The 27,065-nt window shown below is 36.9% G+C and overlaps 1 protein-coding gene across 5 annotated transcripts; it reads right to left on the bottom strand.

The window, feature by feature from the left end:
- Positions 1–27,065, bottom strand: CCP110 (centriolar coiled-coil protein 110). Of its 5 annotated transcripts, XM_049904122.1 has the most exons (16): positions 26,849–27,065; positions 22,076–22,231; positions 18,530–18,658; positions 13,807–15,448; positions 10,724–10,854; positions 10,010–10,181; positions 9,353–9,492; positions 8,967–9,083; positions 8,540–8,641; positions 8,236–8,352; positions 7,099–7,172; positions 6,486–6,548; positions 5,833–5,892; positions 5,233–5,318; positions 3,885–3,944; positions 1,744–1,830 (listed from the first exon to the last, which is right to left on the bottom strand). In XM_049904122.1, the coding sequence occupies exons 2-15, from the start codon at positions 22,214–22,216 to the stop codon at positions 3,910–3,912; spliced, it is 3,009 nt and encodes a 1,002-aa protein (XP_049760079.1). In that variant the 5' UTR covers positions 22,217–22,231; positions 26,849–27,065; the 3' UTR covers positions 1,744–1,830; positions 3,885–3,909. The 5 variants fall into 5 exon arrangements, with proteins under 5 accessions (XP_049760077.1, XP_049760078.1, XP_049760080.1 ...); XM_049904120.1 differs by lacking the exon at positions 3,885–3,944 and having other exon boundaries at positions 1–1,830; XM_049904121.1 differs by lacking the exons at positions 3,885–3,944; positions 26,849–27,065 and adding an exon at positions 25,102–26,313 and having other exon boundaries at positions 1–1,830.

Here is a 27,065-nt window from a genome sequence, read left to right as displayed (position 1 = left end):
CAAAATGGTGTCGGGCACTTTTATGAGAAAAAGCTGTGAACATTAAAAATGTGTAAAACACACACACTTTTATCTTTAAATTAGAAAAAAAAACTCAAGTTTTCACCCTTAATCTAAAACTAGTTTTCACTTTCTCCAAAACACTATTTGTTTTAGCTAATTAGTTTACACAAAACTTTTTACTGGAGAGACCCACAATGATATGAGTAAGCTGTATCCTGAGTTTTCAGAATGATAAAGCAGTTTATCATATTAAAAAAGATGATAATTTTATATGCTTTGCCTAGGAATTTAAAAAAAAGGTAACTCAGATTTTTTTGACTGTCTTCTAATTTTCTTGTTCATTCATTTAATAAATGATACATCTCAATAGAGTAAACCAAGTTTATACCCAGAGTAGATGATTATTTTGTCTGTGGCTGGATGCAAAAGTTAAATTTTCAGTGGAACAGAAAATTGGAGAAAACAATCTTTATCTTTATATTCTTAAAAGGATATTAACAATATACATATATAGTCTGCATTTTCAAAATACCAGTATCTCTTTAAAATTCAAGTTAGAAAGATTAAATGTACACAATTCCAATTTTATGTGAGAAGCACAAAGACCTTTTTGGAAATCATATGATAAATTAACAGTGACATTCTCTTTCCTAAAATCACATTCCCTTGGTAACATTTGTTGGTTGATATTTTTAATGACTCTATGGGGCAGTTCTACCCTGTCCTATGGAGTCGCTATGACATATTAGTGATTAAAAGGATAAAAAAAAAATTAAGCATCAGTGCCTCTATGTAATGCAGAATTTCACCTAGACAATATTACTATCCCATTTGAAATCTGAAATTATTATATTGCCCTTTATTCTCTCTTCAGTCAAGCATGCTAGAAAAAGCAGACTATAAAGAAACAAAATATGCGGACTAAATAGAAAATATAACTGCATGCAACGTCATTCTTATTTTACAGAAATGGATGTAATAATGAATTCCTAAGTGCTACATTCAAGAAGATTGTGCTGTCTTCCCCAAATTTGTTCCCCTCCACAGAAAGAAGGATTTTAAAATCTAGTTGAAATGCTTCTAACAGTACTGGGTAATGCACAACATATGTGAAACCTAATATTTCTGTAAAACAACTAGTGGTTGACAGGAATGTGTATACTTCTGACCAAAATAGTGACCCACAGCTCCTTCTTTTGATGAACCACAACCAGCAGGCAAGTGTTTTATCCTATATGATTATACTGTTAATCAAAGAATATGCAGATTGGGAGGCTACTCAGTGCTTAAAGTTACAAAACCAAGGGAAAACATTCTTCTGCAGTTTCTCCTTGAACAGAATAGTATCTAACGTGTCTATCAAATTCAGCAGTCAGTATGTAGAGGTGAATGAAATTTATGTCTAGAAATTACCTGTAATTTGTCAGACCTTTTCAATATCTTGTAAAATAAACCAAATGTTCTTTAAGTTTACAAAAAGGATCTCTGCAGACATCTGGACACATAAAACAAACTTATGTTTGTACAAGTTAAGTACAGAGAAGAGGCAATCACTAAACACTAATTTATCTCCACCAAACCTACTATGAAGAGGCATGTGGGGGAATGGGGTAGGAACTAACCAGACTGATCAAGTTATCGAGGTAACTGCTCAGCCCTTTGACAGCACTTTGCCTGGGTAAGTGGAGTCCAGGCTTAAATAAAAAGTCTTGGGTGGGGAACATATTGCAGATAATAACCCTCCCCCTTTTTTATCCTAGGGAATGTTGTCTTCTTAAATTGTCGCAACATTTGGCCGCTTTCTTTGGATTTTTCCTGCATATACTCCTAAAAATAAAGCAAAACTAATATTATTTCTCAGTGTTAGGCTTTTTCTATAACAATACCATTTAATGACTGCTTCCTACATACCAGGCAGTGAGCCAAACAATATACATTATCTCATTTAATCCTTCCACAGAGTAATCCTGAAGTAGAAATTGTTACTACCTTTTTAAGGATAATAAAATGGAGGCAGAGGAGAATAAGTCACTCATCCAAGGTAACAGAGCTAGAAGGAAAGATTCTGAGAACCCAAGTCCACCTGATTTGATCTTCTATGTAACCATTTTTACCACCTCCTAATCTGCTTTAATTAGTAGTTTCTGAATTTCCCTATAAACTCTTCAGTCAAGCACAAAACAGCAAATGAGCAAATATGTTTTAAAACATATGAGATCGGAAATTGAAATTTAATTTGTGAAAACTATAAAACAGATAGCTTTAAATGCTTTGCAGCAAACTTCAACATCTTAGAAGTCTACTTAAGAGTATGATATTATATTATTATAACAAAAACATGCTTTCTATAAATGGCTTAATAGAGAGTTTGTTCTCCACGTGGATCAAATCAAAGCACAATTTCAAATTTGTTCAAAACATAATCCAGGCCATTAAAAATCTAAGCAGGAAACAGTAATCTTTTCAACGGTTAACTGATAGAGCCCTCTGTTAAGTCACAGCACCTTCATCAGTCATATCCCAAATTCTGTTTATGTAAGAGTGTAAAATTCTTTAGTCTCTTCCAATTGTCTAAATATGCGTTCATATATAAACAAATCTTTAGAAAAATAAGAAAGATTTTTGTACTTGTTTAGATACATGTTAATTGTACATGTTAATTCAAGGGTTAAGTTTATTTATATGAATAATTATGTTGCAGCGCCATTAAACCTCAATAGTTCTAAATACTGAACTTCATTGTGCATTATTATTGCAATGACTGCCTGTTCATCCTTTATGCTGTTGAGAATTACTGAAAAAACAAACAAAAAACCAGTACTGGTATTTGGTTTGCAGGTTCACAAGTAACAAAAGGTGGAGATGAAATGCATGAGAAAAGAACATGGAGGTAGTCGCCGTGGCAAACTGATAATACAGGCAGTCCCAGGGTCTAAACATCGGACTCATGGAAAACTCATACATGTATAAGAACGGACTGCCATAAAGCCTATTTGTTGTGGATTGAATTATGCCCCCCCAAAAATGTGTGTATTAACTTGGTTAGGCCATGATTCCCAGTACTGTGTGGTGTCCTCCATTTTGTGACTATAATTTTATGTTGAGAGGATTAGGGTGGGATGGTAACACCACCCTTACTCAGATCACCTACCTGATCCAAGGTAAAGGGGGTTTCCCTGGGGTGTGGCCTGCACCACCTTTTATCTCTGAAGAGATAAAAGGGAAGCAAGCAGAGAGTTGGGGACCTCATACCACCAAGAAAGCAGCACTGGGAGCAGAGTGCGTTCTTTGGACCTGGGGTCCCTGCGCCTGAGAAGCTCCTCGACCAGGGGAAGATTAAGGACAATAATTTTCCTCCAGAGCTGACAGAGAGAGAAAGCCATCCCCTGGAGCTGACACCCTGAATTGGAACTTGTAACCTACTAGACTATGAGAAAATAAATTTCTCTTTGTTAAAGCCATCTACTTGTGGTACTTCTGTTATGGCAGCACTAGATGACTAAAACACTATTATATTAAAATTCTGAGTTAAATACAATGGTTTGTAATAATGAACACACACTCATTTGTGACGCTCAGGAAAACATCGCGCAATTTGGAAGTGTTTCTTAAGTGTTTTATATGTATGTTGTTGTTGTGTGCTATCGAGTCGATTCCGATTCATAGCAACCCTATAGGACAGAGTAGAACTGCCCCTTAGAGTTTCCAAGGAGCACCTGGTGGATTCGAACTTGGTTAGCAGCCATAGTACTGTACCACTACATAGTACTTAACAACTACACCTCCACTTTATATACATAAAAAAATATATATACCATACACTATATATTAAGACAAACATTTGACTGACTAATGCTATGTACGCATCTTTTCCTACTTACCTACAAATTCAACTTAAAGACAGGCTTAGGAACAAATCTTGTTCGTAACCCAGGGACTGCCTATATTAGCAAAACAATACTAAATTTCAATGATTTGCCAATTAGCTAAGATTTATCACAGTATTTAATACTAAGATGGGGAAAACTTGAGCATGTCTGAAAATTCCACATATATTCACAAGCAACATATCTGGTGTTTGGTCTGAGTTTTTTCAAGTGGTTAACTTTCAAACTATCTGATTCTGACTGCCTTTGGAGTAAGCAGGACCATCGACTGTGTCATTCCCTTTAAAACAACTCCATTAACTGTCACTCTAAGTGACTCCCAAAAGATGGCCTTTTACATTGTCCTACATATATGCAACATTATGAATTATGTTCACTACATACATATAAAATGCAAGCAGTCATTTCAAGTTATGATCATTATATCTTGATCTCTCTCTGATTAATGTGACCAAATGGGGATTAACATGAAAAAATTTCTTAGGTTGTTTGTTCCCTCCTAACTTGGAGGAAATGACTTAGTAATAAAATCTGTAAGTACACCTAATTGTATATTAATGGGAAGATTAGAATTGATAAAAGATGTAATCTTCAATGCCTGCTGATTAATTTAGGTTTCTGTTAAATGTGTAGAAAGCAGTACAGTTAAATCGAAGATTCCCAGAGTATATTTGCTGGATCATATAATTTTTAGTGAGCATTATCAAAGAGTCTTAACAAGCAAACCTAGAAAATATTAAAACATTAAGAGGTTCGGATTAGCTCAACATTGAATTTGTCTTCTTGCCACCATAAAATAGAATTTTTATACAAATTACAAAATTTAGCCCTTAAATAATCCTCAAATAATGGCCATTAGGAGATATTTCACTTAAGTTTCTTATTGAGCAAAGGATTGAGAATAAAGGCAAAACTTACCCCCTCCCACCTGGCATATTCACAGGTGATTTGTGGTCAGAGGGAGAATTTTTCACCCCTTATGTGCAGTGCACTTATGAACATTTCTGGGTGATAAACAGCTTACACATCAGATGATCTTTATGTTTTACTCATTTATAAATAGGTTTTGTTTTTTTTAATTAAGCCTGGATAATTCTACAAATTTTTCTGATTAAAAAACAGCTTTTCATGAAATTATTATAGAAATCCAGACTGGAATCACAGTCTTACTAAGATCTCCTGACTGCCACAAAATACAAGAATGATTACTAGTAGGAATAACTGTGAATATGCCCAAATTATGGTGACAAAGAGAGACAATATATCCCACTGTGTGGCCTGAGTGAGGGGGCAGCTTGTGCACTTCTATTGAATGGGTTTCAGGAAATCGTTTTCTACACACCTGAAACAGGCGCTCTGTTAGGCACTCTGCTCTGTGAAGACTTCTGTCTATTTTGCACAACCCCCTTCACTGATGTCTTAGGGGTTCTAATTGAATATAAAAAAATTAATAAGTCACTTGCATTAGGGTCTAAATGTTCAACATTCAAAAAAAGCAACCACACTGTCTCAACTGTTCAGTGCCGAAATAAGCTTGATAAGAATTTAAGTCTCATGCCCGAGCACGGTAAGGAAGCCAAACTTCTGCTTCAGCAGATTATAACCACTGGCTCATACTTCATCAGATAATCACTTTAGTGACACTGAACTTACTACAGGGATTTTGTTTAAATAACGAGGAAAATGGTATGAAGTGAATGGTAAAAACATGGCCAACATAAGATGAAAACTAAAATATAATACACAACAGTACACCCGGGAGGGTTATCTTTGAATACAAAAGAAATCTAGAAAAAACTTTAAAGGATGTTCCTAATGCTATAAAAAAATCACATTTGAAAAATAGTTACTCTTTATATAAAAAGCACTAAAACTATTTTTTTCCTGTTAGAGCTATTCTTGGTTTGAATATTTTTATATACCATGTGTGTGGCATTCTTACCCTTGTCTATTAAGTAGCCTATGAACAGGTGCATTCTGTCCTTGGTTTGGCTGAAGGACTCTGTTGACAAAGTAAATACAAAATTAATTCCAAAGGGTAAATCCCATTTCCCCTCATATGCTTTCAATGAATGAGGTGCTGCAAGTCATCTGTGCAATGATATGGCCTCTATATTACCACAAAGCAAAGCACATTCATTAAAGCATGTTAATAGGCTGCTTATCTTTTGCTCACCAAGAGCCTAAACCTGAGGTTGCATCAGGAAGGAGAAATCCAACCTAAGTATTAACCCTTATGCTTTTAAATATCTTATTCATATTCTTTACAAAAGTCAACTTTTCTTCTCAAACATCTGATTCAAGAAAGTAAGCATCAAAGACCCCCCTGGGCTGTGGACTGAACTCAGGACATACGGGGCTCGAATTTCCGCCAGAGACAGCATGTCCTGAAAAGCTCTGTGAACATCTGGTCTGACATGTGAGCAGGCACAGGTGTCGATATGGATCCCGAGCCTGCAATCCCCCACCTCAGCAGGGAATGTTCTACTGATATAAAGCAGGACAAAGTCAACAAAAGCAAGCTCGGGATTTACGGAATTTCCTTCTGTGAAAAAAAAAAAAAAGCCCCTCATGAGACTGAGTGATTTTTCTCACCTTGCTTCAGAAGGATTTTGCTTAACGAGAATTTTCTTATTTGGCATTCCCATTTCAGCAGCTCTAATGCAATATAAGGACACAAACATATATTTAGAGAAGGGGGAAAAAGCATGCTTACAAGTGTGATACAGGATGATAGAAACAAATCATCATTTTAAAGTTGGTGTACTACTTAAAGACCTGCAGGAAGTGTACTAGGGTGCTTTCAAAAAAGAATTTTAAGATAGTTATTAGGGTATTCTTAACATTAATTTTTTTCCTTCCATAAAGTCTTCTGGACACCAGAAACAGAAGAATATATTTAAGAGATAAAATTAAACACTGAATAAGAGGATTAACTGTTTTTAAGATTTTTTGATTGTCTATCAATTATACAAATTGAATATCGACAAATTTAGTAGTTAATATATTTATCTAAAGGTGAAACCTGATTCTACTACCTGATTTTAATTAATCTCTTCATATAAAAAAGAAATTTCTATCGGCTCAGCTGTGGAAAAATTAACTGCCCTTTATTTCTAATTTTAATATACAAATAGACCAATAGATGACTAAAATTAACTGGTTTGATAGTAATTAAATTAGTGAGACATAACATGAAAAAACTTACTTCATGTACTTCTTCCTGTCAAGAGACTTCTGTGTGGCAGCTGAAAGAGCCACTCGTGGGCTTTTCATTTTATCCTTTAAAACAAACAAAACATAAAGCTCTAGTAGTACCAATCAACAAAAAACCAAACCCGTTTTGTCGAGTCAATTCCAACTCACAGCAACCCTACAGGACAGAGCAGAGCTGCCTCATAGGGTTTCCAAGGTGTGGCCAGTGGATTCGAACTGCCGGCCTTTTGGCTGGCAGCTGTAGCTCTTAACCACTGCTCCGCCACTGTATTATAATATAGGATGATTCCAAATTGCATAGAAAAGCTTGTCTGTACTAGTGTTTTTAACTTTAACTTAAAATTTCTTTATAATAATTGAAACACTTTGAATTTCAAGTAATTATCTTATTTTTCCCAATGAAATAATATTTTGCTTGTTTTTGTTCTGCCAACCAAACTAACAACACTGATTCAACTACAGACCTCTAACACTCTGATATATTTCCAATTAATTTGGAGCCTGTTTTCTAACTATGGATTCCAAAAAAAAAAAAAAAAGGGCAAAATCCAAAAAAAAGGGCTTCAATTAAATTCAATCAATTGTAGCTGACAGTTTTTCATAAGCAAACCAAGCAACAGCCAATGCTTCAACTCCAAAATCCAATAGGAGAAAATATGTAATTCTTACATGAATTTCTTTTAAATCTCTCTACAGATTTAAATGTTGGTGATAATCCTGAGAGTTATCAGTGCTTAATAATTGTAGGGACGGTGCTGAAGCCAATGAAGAATGGTATTTAGTATCAATTTCCCCAAACCTACAGGGCAGAGGTGGTTCAGCGGTGGAATTTTCACCTTCCATATGAGAGACCCAGATTCAATTCTGGCCAGTACAGCTCATGCGTAATCACCATGAACAGGTTTCAGTGGCACTTCCAGACTACTTCCAAGAATCAACCAATGAAAACCCTATGGATCACAATAGTCCACTCTGCAACTGTTCATGAGAATGGTGCAGGACTGGGCAGCGTTTTGTTTTGTTGTACATGGGGCCATCATGAGTTGGGGATAAACTTGACGGGCAGCTATAAACAACAACAACCTCAAACCTAGAAGAACCTCGTTCATTAGAAAATCATACAGCATACCATTTGCCTGAGCATTTTTTCTTTTCGAACTTCTCGATCATGATGTAGAATAGACATTCTTTCGGCTGCATCCATTACAAAGAATATGTCATGAATACCATATAGGGCAGCTCGTAACTAGGTTCAAAAGGAAGAGGAAAGAAAAAAAAAAAGATGAGGCTAAAGTTCAGTAATACTATGTACACTTCTTGCATCTAAGAGTAAAAGGTTAAAGTTTTAATTGAAACCTATTTTCAGTAATTATTGAAGGGAGAGAAATGTAATACTTCCATTTCTTAAAAGCCCACAGGATATGTGCACTTACCTGAGCTAACACTCTTTCCTGAAGAGAGGCATCTTGTGCTGAAACAATTCCTCTCTTCAACGGTGCTTCTGACTGAAAGCTTCTTATAAATTCCATAGTATCCTGGAAAAAGAAAATGTTCTTTCAAAAACCATATTTTTATAAAGATCCATATCACTGGGCTTTCCTTTTGCTTTTTATCTCAGTCGACACAAAATTATGAAGAACACAAATTACTAACAACATTAACAAGTCAAACAGCACTCACTTTAGAGTGAGACCAAAAAAAAAATACACAAACTACTTAATTCACATATTATTTAAATTATCTGAGTGAGATTAATAATTAGCCTTCTAAAACTGTCTATTTTACAGAGTCTAAAAAATGTTTGAAACGCCTAAGTCCTAAACTAATCGGCCAGCTCCAGCGTCACAACAATCACCTTACTTTCACAGTCTGTCGAAGTTGCTTCAGCTTCTCTGTCTGCATAAGCCTACGAGTAAGAAACCCTTTTGCCACAGCACTTATTTTGTTGAATTTTGTTTGGACTTCTGGACTGAAAACCTAGGATAGAAAGATTGACAAAATGTTTTAAGAATCTGAGCATTATACTCAAGATAGTTTTTCTTAATTATTATAGTCGACTAACTAAATTCCTAACTAGAAATAAGAACTAAATTCCTCTATATTTGTACACTCTATGTAGTGTCATCTCTAATAAATGCTATTTGATGTATGGCAAAAATACACATGCTCATTTGTATGACCCAGGATAGTGTTGCTCTGAAGAAATATATTATATATTATAATCATATATAGTTAAATTTGCCCACCTGAGACCATCTAGTTTTGGCCCTTCCAAAAGGTCTTATTACTGAGATTTTGGTTAAGCCACTAGTCGATGATCCCCAGAGGTAGAATGGTGATTCATTTGCAGAACCAAAGCTATGTTGTAGGGTAGAATTCGTAAAACCTAGAGAAATATACATATAGCGTTATACTTGATGTCACATAAGCAGAATATACAGAAGACTCAAACAAGCACTTGTGACACTCATTAAGAATAACAACTACCTCTGAAACTGATCTACAAGCAGACTTCAAATATTTATGGACTTATGTGCCAGACAGATCTTTCAACACAAACAGCATCTCAGGATAATTGAAGATACGAAGATAAGCTCCTACAGGGACTGGGGGATTAGGTGTAATTCAAGATCACTTGGGAGCTGGCAAACTGTGTTTTCACTTGAAGCGTGTCACCTGCTGCATGAATAAACAAAGGCTGGGCTCTGAGCAGAATTTCCTGGCGTTTTTCTCACAAAGGTGGTCTTTTCTCATGAACACCTGCTTACTGGTCTTTGATATGCTGCTACCATTTTTCATTGGTTACTAAGCAGCTGGCAAATTACAAGTGGGCTAGATATGGAATTACTTGATGAAAGGTGCTAAAGTTTTAAAGTATGCCCCCCCCAAATTATCTTAATTACCAGAATTATTTGGAGTATGTAGTGAATCCATTTGCGACAGCACTGTTTCTAGCAAGCCAGAATCACTTATTTTTCTCCATTCTAACTCTGCCGCATTGCTACTGACCAATTCAGAGGGCTCCACTGTAATCACCTTCTTCTCTTTCAGCATTTTCTCCTGTTCTTCTATTTCCTGCAGATTAACAGTGTAACATGCTAGATCTTTTGTTCAATTACATCCCAAAATGCTTTAGCTTAGCCAAAAATCTGTGTAATTACCAGCAAAGTATTGTTTATTTCAAGTTTTTCCTCCCTCAAATAAAATTATGACGATTTAATTGGATTTAAAATGTCATATATTAAGTATAATCTTAAAACAAGCGTCCTTCTTCTCATGAGATAGTTCTTGCAGGACAGGTATTTTAGCATCATTTGTAAAATATCTTTTTTAAGTATTAAAGTTTTGAATCAAGGATTTAATAAAGTATCATTTTGATATATTATGCAATTACTTTTAGATCAGGATCTAAATATTTAACCTCACATTTTGGCAGTAAAAAATAATATACATGCATCAAAATCAATTGGCCTCAAAAAAGCAAAAAACAATGGCCTCTTTACACTAAGATGTGCAGGAATAAAAAGTCCACGTATCTTATACTTGACCAAAGTCCACAGGCATCCCCTGCTCAGTTTCACTTGCCAGCCCTGCACCCCTATGCTTTAATTCCTCACCTTTTGCAATCTTTCCTGTTCCCTTTCCTGCTCAGCTATGAGTAGTGACAACTGCTGGGCATGCTGTTCTTCTAGTCTCTTCCGCATTTCTTCAAAAGCTAAAATCTTGCTTTTTAATATCTCCTCACCTTCTGAAAAGAAACATATCCCCTCAAATTAAGAAAATTCACTACAATGATAATATCTGATATTTTATACCATCAATTTAAAACATGGTTCTGACTAGAACCTATTTTTCCCATAAGCCCTGGTATGTCTACTGTGCAATTTCACAGAACATGAGGTTTTTCAGGATGCTATATATCACATAAGAGCTGAAATGTCTATGTCTAAGAACTTAATTTATTTGACTTGTATGTTTTCCATATCAGTAATGAAGGATTATTACCCATGATAATAAAGTAAGGAGTAATGAAGAAGGCATATTTTAACACGTTGCTGTTAATATAAAAACTAGATGTAACAGAAAGAAATTGGAAAAAATAATTTTTATCAATAAATAAACCATTCTTGAAACACCATTCAGCGTGAACATAATTTGTGATACTTTCTCTAATAATTTGATGTGAAAGTGTTTACTAAAGGGCCAACTACATGAAACTCTCATTGCAAAGGAAACAGCAAACTGACAAAAGAATTAGAAACCAGACTTCTCCAAAAGAGTAAAAAGAAAACCTACAGACTGGGAAAAAATATTTGACAAAGACATATCTGACAAGAGACTAATCTCTAAAATTTATAGAAAACTTCAATACCTCAACAACAAAAAGACAATCTGATCAAAAAACGGATAAAAGACATGAACAGACACATCACCAAAAAAGACATTCAGGTAGCCAGCAAATGCATGAAGAGATGCCCATGATCACTAGCCATCAGAGAAATGCAAATCAAAACAACATGAGATATCATCTCACCCTAACATCAATGGCAATGATCAAAAAACAGAAGGCCACAAATGCTGGGGAGGGTATGGGGAGATTAGAACACTCATATACTGCTAGTGGGATTGTAAAATGGTACAACCACTGCAGAAAATGCCATGGCACTTCTTAAACAGTTAAAAATAGAGATACCATATGATCCAGCAATCCCACTACTAGGTATATATTCTAGAGAAATAAGAGCTATGACACAAATAGATATATGCACACCCATGTTCACTGGAGCATTATTCACAATAGCAAAAAGATGGAAACAACCTAAGTGCTCATCAGGGGATGAATGGATAAACAAACTATGGTACATACACACAACAGAATACTATACAACATAAGGAATAACGATGAATCCGCAAAACATATGGCAACATGGATGAACCTGGAGGATATTGTGCTTAGTGAAATAAGTCAATCACAAAAGGACAAATATTGTATGAGACCACTATTACAAAAAGTCAAGAAAAGGTACAAAAAGAAACATTCTTTGATGGTTAACAGGGATGGGAGCGGGGGCAAGGAAAAAATCACTAACTGTATAGTAGACATGTATTAACTTGGGTGAAGGGAAAGGCAATACACAAGAAGGGGGAAGTCAGCACATGACCAAGGCAAAGGAAGACACTAGGAAGTACACAGGAGTAAAAGGCAACAATGGTAAATACTACTACATACACAATCAATCCTGCAATAACAAATAATAATGTACAAGTGGATACGTAGGTAGATATATAGCTGAACAGGTGTGAGATGGCATATGGACGTACACCCATGAGCATATATAGGTTTGGAAGAGGATATTTCTACAAACATACTTGTATGTGCTACAAGATATCTGTGTATACACTAGAGCACACGGGTGGCAAAGTTATGAAAACTCCTTAGCCATAACCAAACACCTCGAGGGACTGAGTCACTAGGCTTGAGGGCTTAGGACCATAGTATCAGGGGACATCTAGGTCAACTGGCATAAAAACAGTCCATAAAGACAATGTTCTACATCCTACTCTGGTGAGTAGCAACTGAGGTCTTAAAAGCTTACGAGTGGCCACCTAAGATACAACTCTTGGTCTTTTCCCATCTGGAACAAAGAAGAGTGAAGGAAATCAAAGACTCAAGGAAACAATAATTCCAAAGAACTAATGGAAAACACGAACCACAGCCTCCACTAGCCTGAGACCAGAAGAACTAGACAGTGTCCAGCTACTACTACCAACCACTCTGACCAGGATCACAACTGAAGGTCCTGGACAGAGTGGGAGAAAAATGTAGAACAAAATTCAAATTCATAAAAAAGACCAGACTTTCTGGTCTGATAGAAACAGATGGAACCCCTGAGACTACTGCCAATAGACACCCTTCAAACCTGGAACTGAACCCAGTCCCAGAGATCGCCTTTCAGCCAAACAACAGACATGCCTATAGAATCAACAATAACACTCGGAAGAATGTGCTCCTCAGAATGATCAACCATATGAGACCAAAAGGGCAGCATCTTTCCAAAAACAAAGTTCTGAAAGCAGGAAGAGGCAGGAAAGATGGGCAAATGGAACTGGGGAACTCAGGAAGGAAGTGGGTGGAATGCTGTCATATTGAGGAGTTAATATCAAAAACAAAATGTGTAAAAAATTGTTGAATGGGAAACTAATGTGCTCTGTAAACTTTCACCCAAACCACAATAAAATGTTAAAAAAAAAAAAATTAGAAACCATATTCTAAAATACCAAGTGGACTATGGAAGCTTCATAATTTAAATTAAAAAGGTCATTAAAGAAAAGAAAGCCTATTAAATGGCAATAAATAGTGCAGTGGTTAAGTGCTTGGCTGCTAACCGAAAGGTCGATAGTTCAAATCCACAAGCCACTCCAAAGGAAAAAGACGGGGCAGTCTGCTTCCATAAAGATTACAGCCTTTATGGCCAGTTCTACTCTGTCCTATAGGGTCACTGAGTCAGAATTAACTCAATGGCAATGAGTTTGGTTTTTTGGTTTTGGAGTTACAAACTCTCTAATATGATAAATGAAATTAAGTACCCCGATAAACATGAAAACAAGTTTGTTTGTTTTTTTGTAAAATGTCATTTAAAAATATTAAATAAAGGCACCATCTGCTTAGTAGGCATCAAATGCTTCAAAATTTCCTTACCTTTTGAATTATTTTCTAACATTTTATTCTTGTTAATGCAGACAGACCCCTTAGGGTATCTTTTTTCCAACAAAGGCTGCCTTTCTTGTTCAGCTATTCCAGTTGTTATAACATAAGGATAGTTTTCATTTTGCAAACTATCAATATCTAAATCAAGTCTCCGTTTAACTTTCTCAAAACTGTTTTCCAAAAACTGGTCATTTCCACAGGACACAGTAGGTGTGTCCATCTGTTGTCTATTATTCTGGTTTTGCATCAGTAAAGGAGATGGGTTCTTTACATCGTAAGACTTATTCAGTTCCATCTGTAAACTGCAGTTTTTCTCTAGCACATTGGCTGACTTAAGACCACTCATGGTCCCAAAGTTTTGACTTGCTATACATTGACTGCTGCCATATGGTTCATGAGATCTTGGCACTACGGTACAAGCACTGTTCATTTTGTGTGGTCCTCTCCCATCAGATATTACCTGACCTTCCACAGGAGCAAGTCCGTGAATAATTTTATTTTCTAACTGATCTCCTGAAGACTGACATACCTGATTTGATTTACCTAAAGCCACTTCTTCTATAGTTTCAGGTGTATTTCTGCAGTCATAAACCTTGCTTGAACAACGTCCTGCTAAATCAATTGGTAACTTTGGCACAGTTTCAGGTATATTTGTTTTTTCATCAGTATCTTGAACAATTAAGTCCACTGCCTGTTCTTTTCCTTTAGGGCTTAATTCACAGGCATTTATTGGGTTATTTATAAGTATATGACATGCTGATGAGGGCCTTGAACGTCTTCGATGCATTTTAGGACTCATACTTGGCTCTGGACTAGGTAATTTGGCATATGAACCAGTAAGACTTTTGATAGCATTATTTTCAGGAACAGGAGTGGGAATGGCTTTAAAATCAGAATCTAAAACAGCAGGATGGCCAGTTCGCATAGGTATGTCCACTTTAGAAAAGCTACCTAAAACGGATGTGTTCAGGCCACTTGCTTGAGGGGAAGCACCTTGGAGGAGAACATTTGATTTATTAAGGCTTGGCTTGTCAGGAATAACTGAGCCGCAGAATTTGCCTATCAACTGGGGTTTCTCCTTTACACATTCAGTCACTTTAACAGCATCATTTTCTTTGTCTGAAAGACTCTCATTAAAACTGCTCTTTGCACTGCTTCTCAGAGTGCGTTTAGCTTGTTCTTTTTCTATATATTCCTTTGACTTTTTCATTAGGTTTTGAAGACTCATTATGTAGGGATCTGGAGTGACTTCTTCCAAAAGTGATGGATCGTGTTCTTCATTTTTCGGGAATCGACTATAAGAAACCAGAGTCTCTTGTGGGGTTGCTGAAGAGGTCTTTGGAGAAGCTTCATTTTCTGCATGATTATTACCTGAACCATCACATTGCCTCAGAGAGCTAAATTCTTCTGAGTCACTAGCTAAGTCTATTCCATTAGATCTAAACTGGTCCTCATTATCCAAAGGCAAAACTCCAGTCATTTTTTCAAGCTTTGCTGAAGTAGACCGTTCAGTAGGGCTTGGCAAGCTATTTGGAAATGTAGCAGGAACATTCAAGTTTGTGACTTCTGAATTAGAATAAATGGTTTCAGTCTCCCAGTGATCAAAATCACTGGCATTAGGTGCTTTTCTAACCTGAAAAGGAAAATATAAAAATTAACATTTCCTCACCGAACAGAAAAGCCTTTGATTTCATTATTTTCTAAAAATGCAACTAAAATCAAAGACTTAGAGTTCTAATATTTAAAAACACAAACAAACAAAAAGAAACTAAGATGACCTGTATTCTGTGATATCCTACATCACATAGGGCTCACACATTTTTGGTCACATCAGTCTATTTATTAAACAAGATTAAAGAAAAAAAAGGAACTTATGTAATCTGATACAAATATGAACATATATGTGTATACACAGGTGCATATATGTACAGATACACACATACATCCATACACTCACATGTATATATATACACATACACAAACAGATATATGTACCATTTAATCTCAGAATAGGAGCATTTTCCTAAACTTTTTTCTGTTTTCCTAAACTGTTTCTCCTATGAGAGCTATCATCTTAGGATATGGATGTATGAATTAAATAGCAATTAATTAAATCTCTTATACAAATGATTCCTTCTTTAACAGAGGCTAACTTGACCAGGATACTGATTATGCAAAAATAGTTCAGTAATAGGATTCTCCCAGGTGTCCACTCCAGATTTTAGCTACAATCCCTCTATAAAATGAGGCAAATTTATAGTAAATGATTACTCAGACATGTAGCTTAACTTACTCAGAAATAAGAATAATTTCAACTTAAAATCAAATTAATTAAAACAAAATTCAATTACATTAACTTATGGTCAGTTAAAAGCAGCAACCTGATAATGTGTTTTGGGGGTAAGCAAAATAGGTAAAAATTTGATAAATTAAGCTGAGAAAAACTGTATACACAAAAGATCCAGCAGAAAAAAAATTACATTCTATATCTACATAACTGACTATGCAAAAGAAAAAAGAGTGAACAAGGATAGTTTTTAAAGATTATACAAACATATAGTAAAGTGGTAAAAACCATTATCATAGGCTCTAGAATCCTAAATATTAAAAGATTTTTATGTTGTTTTTGTATGTGCTTGTTTTTTTCCTAGACCATACGGCACTCCTGGTTCTATTTTTCAAATCCCAAGACGTGTAATGGTTTCTAGGTACTACACAATAAACAATACAACAAGGAGTAATAGCTCAGTTACTACCTCAGGACCAAAATAAACCAAAAGGGAACATATTCATGAAACCCACAAACATGTTCATAGGTTTATACAATAAAAATTATTCCTGGATATAAAATATTTCACATTTTTTTATATTCAGAGGCTATGTTTTTTGTATACCACTAAAATGAGGTTTTAGTTCTATCGGTTAAATAAATTTTTTTGAAAAACCTATCATAGAATCATAGGTTTTAGAGGTAAAACACCTCAGAAATCTATGTATATTTATATAAAGTTTCTCTATCTGTATAATTAATTCATTACAGTTCAACGTTGTAAATTCTCAGACTCAAATAAGTTTATTAAATGAACATTTGCTAGCTTTCCTCAAAGGACGAATAGTGACATGCCATTTTTGTTTCAATAACAGAAAATATTTACCAACTGCTCTGACAGGGATCACAACAATAGAGGGTCCCAGACAGAGCTGGAGAAAAATGTAGAACAAAATTCTAACTCACAAAAAAAGACCAGACTTATTGGTTTGACAGAGACTGGAGAAACTCCAAGAGTCTGGACCCCATACACCCTTTTAACTCAGTACTGAAGTCACTCCTGAGGTTCACCCTTCAGCCAAAGATTAGACAGACCTATAAAACAAAACAGACACAACAGCCCAGGGGCAAGGACAAGAAGGCAGGAGGGGACAGGAAAGCTGGTAATGGGGAAGCTAAGGTCAAGAAGGGGAGACCACTGACGTGTTGTGGGGTTGGCAAACAATGTCACAAAACAATATACAGCATTAATTGTTTAATGCGAAACTAATTTCATCTGTGAACTTATATCTAAAAAAAAGAAAGAAGGAAATATTTATTGTCCAAAACCCACCTCTTAACCACTCTGCCACCAGGGCTCCGTAGAGCTCTATGTCACATTTTTTTTTTGAAAAGTAAATATGGATAGTAATTATAATCTACGAATTAAAATCACTACCTACTACACAGAAAAATGAAGGCAGCAGTTAGTAAGAAATATGCTAAGGTTCACTATGCATGTGTCATCTAGTATAAATTACACAGACAAACCAGAAGCCCATAAGATTATGAACAAACAAAACAAAAACATTTATCTAGCAAAACAGTACTATATATAAGAGCAGAAATTATTTGTTCAATCTAATTCATTCATTTTTCTTTTTAGTACAAAATGATCCAGACCTTGAAATAAATTGCTTACACAAATTTAAATCAAGCTTAAAAAAAAAAATCATTGAAAAACATGTACCAAAAAAAAGACAAAAACCCAAACCCATTGCTGTCAAGTCGATTCCAATTCACAGCAATCCTATAGGACAGAGCAGAAGTGCCCCACAGGGTTTCCAAGAAGCGGCTGGTGGATTCGAACTGCCGACCTTTTGGTTAGCAGCCATAGCTCGCTGTAGCCCTTATTGTGCCACCAGGGCTCCAAAAAGTGTAGGTGCGTTTAAATGATTTCCATTTGGATATAGGATGTATCTAGGGAATTCTATTTACCTAATCTAAATTGCATTTGTTCCTCTAAGATAGTAACTGTCACCAAACCAAACAAAAGGGCAGTTATTTACTTTTGCAGAGAATGAGAAAGAGGTCATTTAGTCTACACTCTGATTACTTTAGGAGTAAACTACAATGGTCAATTCTACCATTTTGTGACTAAGAATTCAATGCTTTTAGAGTCATAAGACGCAGACAATAAGCGATTATATTCAGTGCATGTCTCCATTGTTGAAATACCCTCTGACTCAAGTACTCAGCATCACTAACAAGCAAGTGGATTTTCTTTGCAGTAACTGAAATGAATTATTACAAATTATGAAGCTTTTCAAATGTTAAAAGTAAACTGTATTGGTAATTAACTAGTAAGTGCAAATATACTTCTGAGAAATTATCAATGCTGTTGTTTTGAATGACAATATCCTTATGATTTCTTAATTACAATCTAAAAGAACTTAAATGACACACCTGAACATTTTCAAGAATCTCCTGGACACGAGTCAATAAAGCTTTCTTCCTATTAACCTGCTTTCGTGCTTCTACATCAAGGGCCTTCTGCTTTTCCTGTTGCATTTCCTTTCTTCTTTCAATGTTAAGCTGTAAAACATCATAACATGTACTTATTTTTCAGTGATAAAACTACCATAAAAACAGGAAGTTTTGAATCAGAATGATTAAAGACATGTACAACAGGCAAAACTAGTCTATAGCGAAAGAAATCGGAACAGTGGTTGGTTGAGGGATGGGGGACTGACTGAGGCGGGCATGAGGGTCTGTGCTGATGAAAACGTTCTGTGTGGGTGGGAGTTATACAGGTATACACCATATATCAAAATTCACGGAACTGTAACACTTAAGATCTGTGCATTTCACTGTATGTGCATTATTATCAAATGAAAAAAAAAAGGTTAAGAGAAGAAAAAAACCTGTTCACTTATTAAATGCTCTAAAATTAGAGAGCTACAATTAGTCTGTTGGACACTCCCGAGCTTTTCACTTGGCAGTATCTTCACTGTATCTGTTAGATTCTTCAACTTTGAATCTTCTCATCAGGGCACATGTTACTCTTTGTTGCCACAAAAAAAAGTCTGAAAGTTTAATGATAAAAGAAACAGATAATGTTTGATCTGCCTAAAAATGAGAACACATTTTTGGCTCCATGTCATTGTACTCATCAATAAAAATAAAATGGATCTAAAATAGTCAAAGGCTTCCAAGTATTATACCTTTTTACAATGAGAACGAGGCTGGGAGATGTTCAGTGCCTGACTAAGGATAAGCAACTAGTGAGTGGTACAATAGGTATTAAGGAGTCAGGAAGATGATTTTAGACTTACACAAATGGAAAATCATAATAAAATTATTCCAAAATTGCAATACTTATCTATTAAATACAACATAAAAGCATGGATTAAGATCTTTGACTATCAGATTTTGCTTATAAATAACTAGCAACTAATGGAGTTAAGGAAACCCTGGTGGTGTAGTGGTTAAGTGCTAAAGCTGCTAACCAAGGGGTTAGCAGTTTGAATCCACCAGGTGCTCCTTGGAAACTCTATGGGGCAGTTCTGCTCTGTCCTATAGGGCCACTATGAGTCGGAATCGACTTGACAGCACTGGGCTTGGTTTTAATGGAGTTAAAGACCCTAAGCAACAAGGCTGAGACATTTTGGTCCATATTAAATTCATCAAGCAATATATCATCACATATCTTATCAAACTGTTGTTTTAAATTTTTTAATTTCTTATTTGTATGGTACAAAAGAATCATTCCACAGTTGACTTGCTAATCAAAAAAGAGAAAACGTATACCTGTAAGAGCTATGGCTGCTAACCACAAGGTCTGCAGTTCAAATCTACCAGCCATTCCTTGGAAATCCTATGGGGCAGTTCTATTCTGTCCTATAGGGTCCCTATGAGTCAGAAATGGCTCAACGGCAAGAAGTTTGGTTTTTTGGTTTAAAAAGCCATTTGGCAGTCACCATCATAAGTACATCATCAAACTAAACATCACTAACAGACGGACAACTGGACATTGTGTTACATCTGATTAATTTAATATGAAGTACACAGCATCATCATAAAAGAATCCTTGCCAAAAATGCTCAAACGGAGTCTAATAAAACTTTTAGACTTAACTTCCAGTTTATAAGAAGCATAGGAATAGAGGAACAAATTAACCATCACGTGAGGAAACAATTAGACAAATTTAAAATGTAGGACATGAGAGGTTTTTTTTTGGTATATACGTATAAATACACACATATACATAAATAATCTTAAAGGCACTGGGTTTTTTTTTTATGATAAAGTAAACACAGCATGTATGTTTAAAAAAAAAACGCCATCAATATCAAAGGGTGCATAATGAAAAGTGGGTCTTCCCTCCCATCTTATATCCCCTTACCTCTGCCCAGAGAAAGAATACCCTTATTTCAAAATCCAAATAGCAGTTAACAAATTAAGTAGATCCTATGAACCAGGTACTGTTTTAAGCAATTTGACATGCATTTGTTCTTTAATCCTCAAAACAGCTCTATGAGGTTGGCACTATTATTTATCCCCATTTAACAAAGGAGAAAAACAGGCCACCAGTTCACATAGCAGGGAAGCGGCAGAGCAATGATGATTTAACTCCAGGGCACAAGGCTCCAGAGCCTGGCCTTTTACCCACTTCACTACACTGCCTCTGTGCACATGTTCCATGCAGTGACCTTCAGCTCTAGGAGACCCTTCCATGCCAGCACATTTAGATCTACCTTACTCACTATACTGGCATGTGTGAAAGTCTTTAAAATGGACCAGTTAGTTAAACTAGTCCACTACCAATGCACATTTAGGTTGTTCATCAATCTTTTGCTATTTTAAATAACACTTTTACAATCTTATGCATATTTCTTTGGGCACATATACTAGTATTATTGTATGATATTCCCAAAAATGGAATTGCTGAGTCAAAGGTTATATACACTTTTAAATTCTGATAACTACCAAAGTGCTCATTAAAAAACCGTATCAACTTATTCTCTCAGCAAAAGTTCATTAACAGTGCCTTTTCCCCAAAAAAAAAAAAAAAACTGCCTTCTCCCCGACAATCTATTAACTCTTTGCCAATCTAGTAAGTAAAAACTGCTACTCATTTTTGTTTCTATTTGCATTTCTTCAATTATGAATAAAGGTTAGATATCTTTTCAAATGTTTATAAGCCTTTATTTTGTTTTTCTGTGAACTGCCTATTTCTGTTCTTTGTCCACTTCTATATTAGGTCTTTTATTGATTTGTAAGAGCTTTTTCAATTCAGGAAATTAGCTCTTCTTTATGTATGTTACCAGTATTTTCTCCAGTTTGTTATAAAACAAATTTTGAGAGGTAATTTTACTCATACTTAAAATAACAGTTGCTAAATTTTACAGCTTGCTCTGATTAAAAAAATAATCCTAGCAAGCCTAGATCCAAAAGACTATCAGGTGTTTCAAGCATCTCCAGTATGCTCACCGGGGGCCAGCCACTGCAGTAAGCAGTTTCCATGCTTTACCCCAAGTAAAGCTTCCCCCTTTCTGAGAAGTCAGCACAGTTACAGCCACATTTACAGCTGAAGAGAACGAGGCTGGGAGATGTTTAGTGCCTAAGGATAAGCTACTAGTGAGTGGTACAACAGGCAGATTCACGCTTCAACCTGAGCCTGCCTCCAGAGCTTGAGCCGCACTGTTCATACTGCCGCTCTTTAGCCTTTAAGCTAAAACATACTTGGTACACATCAAAACCCAAGGCTACTCAGGAAAACAAAAAGAAAGGCGCTCAAGTTTGCATTTTTCAAATAATGTGTTCCATACCAATCTTCAGAAAAGCAAATTCCTTACTCATCCATCTCATTTGCCCTTCAGCCTTGACCTGAATGTCAGATATTTAAAAATATATTTCTTAGGCTGGCTGTAAAATAACTTACTGATAAAAGCTGAAGTCATTTAGTGGTTCACCAAAGGCAAACAATTATTTAAAAACAAGAACTTTTACCAGTGGAGAAAGGACAGCCACTCCATGGAAGCGAATTAAAGAGATGCTTTCAGATTGGACAGGTAGAAAGCTCTCCCCAGGTGGTGATGCTTCTTGGATTCTGGCAAGGCTTTTCTCACAGAACTTCTCATACTCCTCCATTTTCCCACAATCACACTACAAGAGAGAAAAATGCCATTTTTAATGTGCTGAGAAAAACAGATCTTAATTTCATTTGATGAATCTTGTAGAGCACTAAAATATTTCTAGACTTCACAATTCTTAGAATTGGCCTTCTCAGAACTGTTTCACTGATCAGGAGCTAATTCTTGGATACAGGAAAATACAGCAAGACTCCGCCCAGGTAAGCCTTGCTTCATATATTAAATATTTCTGAACGTTCACATGTAAGTAAATCTTTAAATGTGAATAGTTTAGAAAAGTACAAGGAATGCACCAGCAAAACCTTCTTAACGGAAACAAAGTTCTATGCTACTTAACAAAATTTGAATTGTAAAATATACTAGATTTTCTTTAATAGGATTTAGCAACACAAGAAAAATTATACCATACAAAGGCAGAGAGGATTTTGTAACCAAAAAAGAAAGAAAGAAACTAAAAAGCCTATTTAAATAAAAAGAGGCTATTTATTTGTGCAATCTTTTTCTGTTATGGAACACAAAGGTCGTTACTTAAGTAGCTTAAGAATATATCTTGACTCCTTGGGCACTAACCAACTGGTCAGAGATAGTAAAAACAAAATCTATTGGCTCTGGTATTAATCCTATTATGTTGTTGAAAACTGAGACCACTGCTAACTACCTGGAACAATAAAACCAGTAATTTCACAATTTCTGAGAAATGGTGATGGTAGTAATGAAAAAAACAAGGCAACCAGGGAGGATTAGCCACCATATTCGTTTGTCTAAAAAACCCGCTGCCGTGGAGTCAATTTCGACTCATAGCGACCCTGTTCAAGATAGAACAGAACTGCCCCATAGAGTTTCCAAGGAGCGCCTGGTGGATTCGAACTGCTGACCTTTTGGTTAGCAGCCCAGCACTTAACCACTACACCACCAGAGTTTCCTATTCATTTGTCTAGCAAGCATTAAATATTCATTGATTTCCTGTTTGCATAGCATTATATCTGGTTCTGTTTCTTTTAAGTAAGTACAGGGGAAAAATATGAACAGAGACATCAACATAATCGTAGCCAGCAAGGGTATGAAAACAGAAAAAGTAATATAATAGTGTTCCTTTAAGTGTTCATTTTAAAACACTTAACTAATTAACCAAAAAAAAGCGGGTAAGACATTCAATTCATGATATGAGATATACAAAGATGAAATAAGATAGAATATGATACTCCTAGGCCTCAAGGCACTTAAAAATTCAGTACACTAAATTGTCAGGGAGAAATTATAGCTCAGTTCGAAATGAAGAAAAGGCATATTCAAAAGTATGATTAAATTATGAAAAAAGTAAGATATATTGCTACTTTTGACCAACTGGTAGTCTTATCAGTAACAGAACTTCTTCTACCATCCCATTTTTGTAATTATTTCTCTGTTTAATTCATGCAAAGTGAGATTTTAATATTAAAAGAATGCTCCCTAGAGTATGACTGAGATTATTTTGCAAGCTTATAGTCATAAAAAAGTAAAAAAAAAATACTTATTGCATGATAACCATAGCAATACTCATTTTTTTAATCTAAATTTCAACCCATATTAAGATGTCTTAACAACAAAAAAATACAGCAACTAAAATGTAAAAAGAAATTCAAATGATCCCATTTCTGCTAAAATACTTCAAAATACTTTTTAACACAATCCATGTATCCAGCATCACAGGGAACTTAAATAGATTATTCATACAACCACTGTAATATACTCCTATGCATACACAAGCAAAGCATGAAATTTTGTTTTAAAGGTCAAGGAAACCTAAATAAAATATCTTTGTTAAGGATTGAATTGTGTCCCCCCAAAATACGAGTTATAATTCCTAACTTCTATGCCTGTGATGGAAACCCTGGCGGTGTAGTGGTTAAGTGCTACAGCTGCTAACCAAAGCCTCGGCAGTTTGAATCCACCAGGTGTTTCTTGGAAACTCTATGGGGCAGGTCTACCCTGTCCTATAGGGTCGCTATGAGTCAGAATCAACTCGATGGCACTGGGTTTATGCCTGTGATTGGAGCCCTGGTGGTGCAGTGGTTAACAGCTTGGCTGCTGACCAAAAAGCCAGCAGTTTGGACCCACCAGCCACTCCTTGGAAACCCTACGGAGCAGTTCTACTCTGTTCTATAGGGTCACTATGAGTCAGAATCCACTCAATGGCAATTTTTTTTTAATGCCTGTGGTTATAATCTTATCCGAGAATGGGCTGTCTTTGTTATGTTAATGAGGCAGGATTAGTGTAGGGTGTGTCCTGAGTCAATCTACTTTGAGATATAAGAGAGATTAAACAAGCAAGAGAGAGAAGCAGAGATGAGGTAAGAGAGATGCCAAGCCACATGAAGATCACCCAGGAGCGAGGCTCAAAAGAGACAAGGACCTTCCTCCAGAGCTGACAAAGAACGCCTTCCTCTAGAGCCAGGACTTCTAGCCTCCTAAACTGTGGGAGAAAACAAATTTCTGTTTGTTAAAGTCCTCCACTTGTGGTATTCTGTTAAAGCAGCAGTAGTTAACTAAGACAACATTTATGGCAATAGTTTGATTTTCTTTTAACAACATCATGTAAATATACCTCATTGCTTCAGAAAGTTAAATTCACGTCCCTTAAACAGTGCATGCTGTCCTTCACGTTTGTAGCATATTACAGCATAATTTACAGCACATGGTAGTGTTTCAAACATTCAAATAAAGGTACTAATTTAGAGATCATGGAAACTACCAAATGATCCTAGAGCAGGAGTGGATCCTTAGGAGATGGCACCTCAGGATCTCTCAGCTTCAGAGGGGCCATCCCTGACTATCCCATCTATACATTAGTGCCTCACTCACTATCACATTACCCTGCTGTCTCCCAGTTTTCACAGCACTTACCACTGTCTGAAATTATCTTACTTCCTTGGCTTTTTCTGTCTTCCTCCACCAAAATGTAAGCTCCATAAGCACAGGTCCCTTCTCAGTCTTGCTCACCACTGAATCCCCGTTACGTAGTGTCTGCACACATTAGGTACTCGATAAAAGTATGGAATAAATGAATTAGGGTAATTAGCTCAAACAATAAGGTAAACCAGAAAAAGAGGAATACCAAAGAAGTAAGAAGGGAATTTAGAGACAGTAGTTTCATGTGTGACTCTGTTCTCAGAGAAACTGGTACCTCTAAAGTGCAAAGGCAACCATTTAAAAAATGAGCCGTCCGTACCCATACGATTAAGGATGAGGGCACAACATTTCTCACACCACAATTACCACTGTCAGCCAGGCTGTATTTTAAGGGTGCATTTGACTACAAGGCCACCCAGCCACAAATCTACTGCCCCATACTTTACCATCAGGCATTACTGGTCCACTTCCATTAATAATCTGTCAGTTGCAACAAGTTCAGACATGCTTTGTCTTCTCCATTTATACCATACAAGTATTACTGACCCTTCTCCACTTGAGCCTCTTAGCAAACCCCATATACTCAGGGCTCTACTATCTGCACCTCACCAGTACTCTGCCAAAATTGTCACTGATGGGAATGACAAAAGTAACAGAACAGCTCCTGCCTTGTTTTTCAGATCTGAGCTGATGGTTTACCCACCCATCAGTCCTCCACAAGATGTAAACTCCTGGTCCAGGCAGTAAGGGTGAGGTTTCTCATTCAGATACATACTGACTAGCTGTCTGAGTCACTTACCGTCTCCGTGCCTCGGTTTCTTCATTTGTAAAACAGGGATAATCAGAGTATCCCTCTCAAAGGGATTTTGTGAGGATTCAATGAGATAATGCATGTAGGGCAATTAGCATAGTGAAGGACATCAGAAACCATCAAAAATGGGGGCTGCTTTAATTATGAAGATGATGATGACTATGAATTTCTGGAAGGCAGCGACAGTGCTTGATTCCTGGTAAGATTCAAACGTAACTTAAAAAATATGGAAAGGGGGACAACAGCTTCCTCATTTCGCTGCTTCCAGACCCCTCTGCCCATCAAATCAATCTCTAGGCGCCCTACTTAATTGCCTAAATTGGAGGCAGGGAACTGGTCCCACACCCAGATGAGAATAGCAAAGGGTGGGAACCACCTAGCAGCATCAGGGGCAATCAAGAGAATTTGCTTTATTATCCTTACGCCCCCGAGAGTCGCAAAGGCAAAGTAAACAGCGCTCCTAGGGCCTTTGGTTGTGGCAACCGGCGTTCAGAAATGGCCAGTGCAGCCCCTGGGGGCCCCTCCCTCTCCAGCACCGTGGGAGAAGAAACACGGCCCCGAACAGTTCTATCAACAGGAGGTGATTTTTCGGCTTTGGGCTGGGTTGGGCAGCGTTTATTTACCAGGGACCTGTGCCCTCACCCAAACGCCCCGCGCCCACCTCACCCAGCTCCTCAGACAAGTTCCCAAAGGCCCATCAGGCGGTGCCAGCATCCGAGCATCACCTCCGCGCCCGGTGCCGCCGGCCCCCCAGGCTGTAGCCTCCTCACACCCGAAGCCTTTCAGGGGCTCGCGGCCCCGGAGCCCAGCACCTGCCCTCGGGCTCAGTGTGGAGCCCGCCCTCAGCTCCTCAGGGCGCCAGTTCCGTCTCTCCCGGTAGTCGCTCAGCCCTGACCAGCTCAGGGTCGAGCCCCCTCCTCACGCACACACCTGGTCCCTCACAGCCCCAACAGCTTTTCTTTCCTCGCTCCGGGCCTCGTCAGGAAGCACGTAGTTCAGATGGCACTGACAGAGTGCAGCTTGATCCAACGCCGCCTTCTCCTCCTCCTCCCCGCCATATTACGGGTCTCAAGCGGCAACGCGGGAACCTGGCAACCGCCGCCGCCGCCACTGCCCGGACTCCACCTTCCAGGGCAGGCACTTCCGG

This window comes from Elephas maximus, chromosome 12, assembly GCF_024166365.1.
Source record: "Elephas maximus indicus isolate mEleMax1 chromosome 12, mEleMax1 primary haplotype, whole genome shotgun sequence".
Taxonomy (NCBI): Eukaryota; Metazoa; Chordata; class Mammalia; order Proboscidea; family Elephantidae; genus Elephas; species Elephas maximus.
This window is presented reverse-complemented; position numbering and strand designations above follow the sequence as displayed.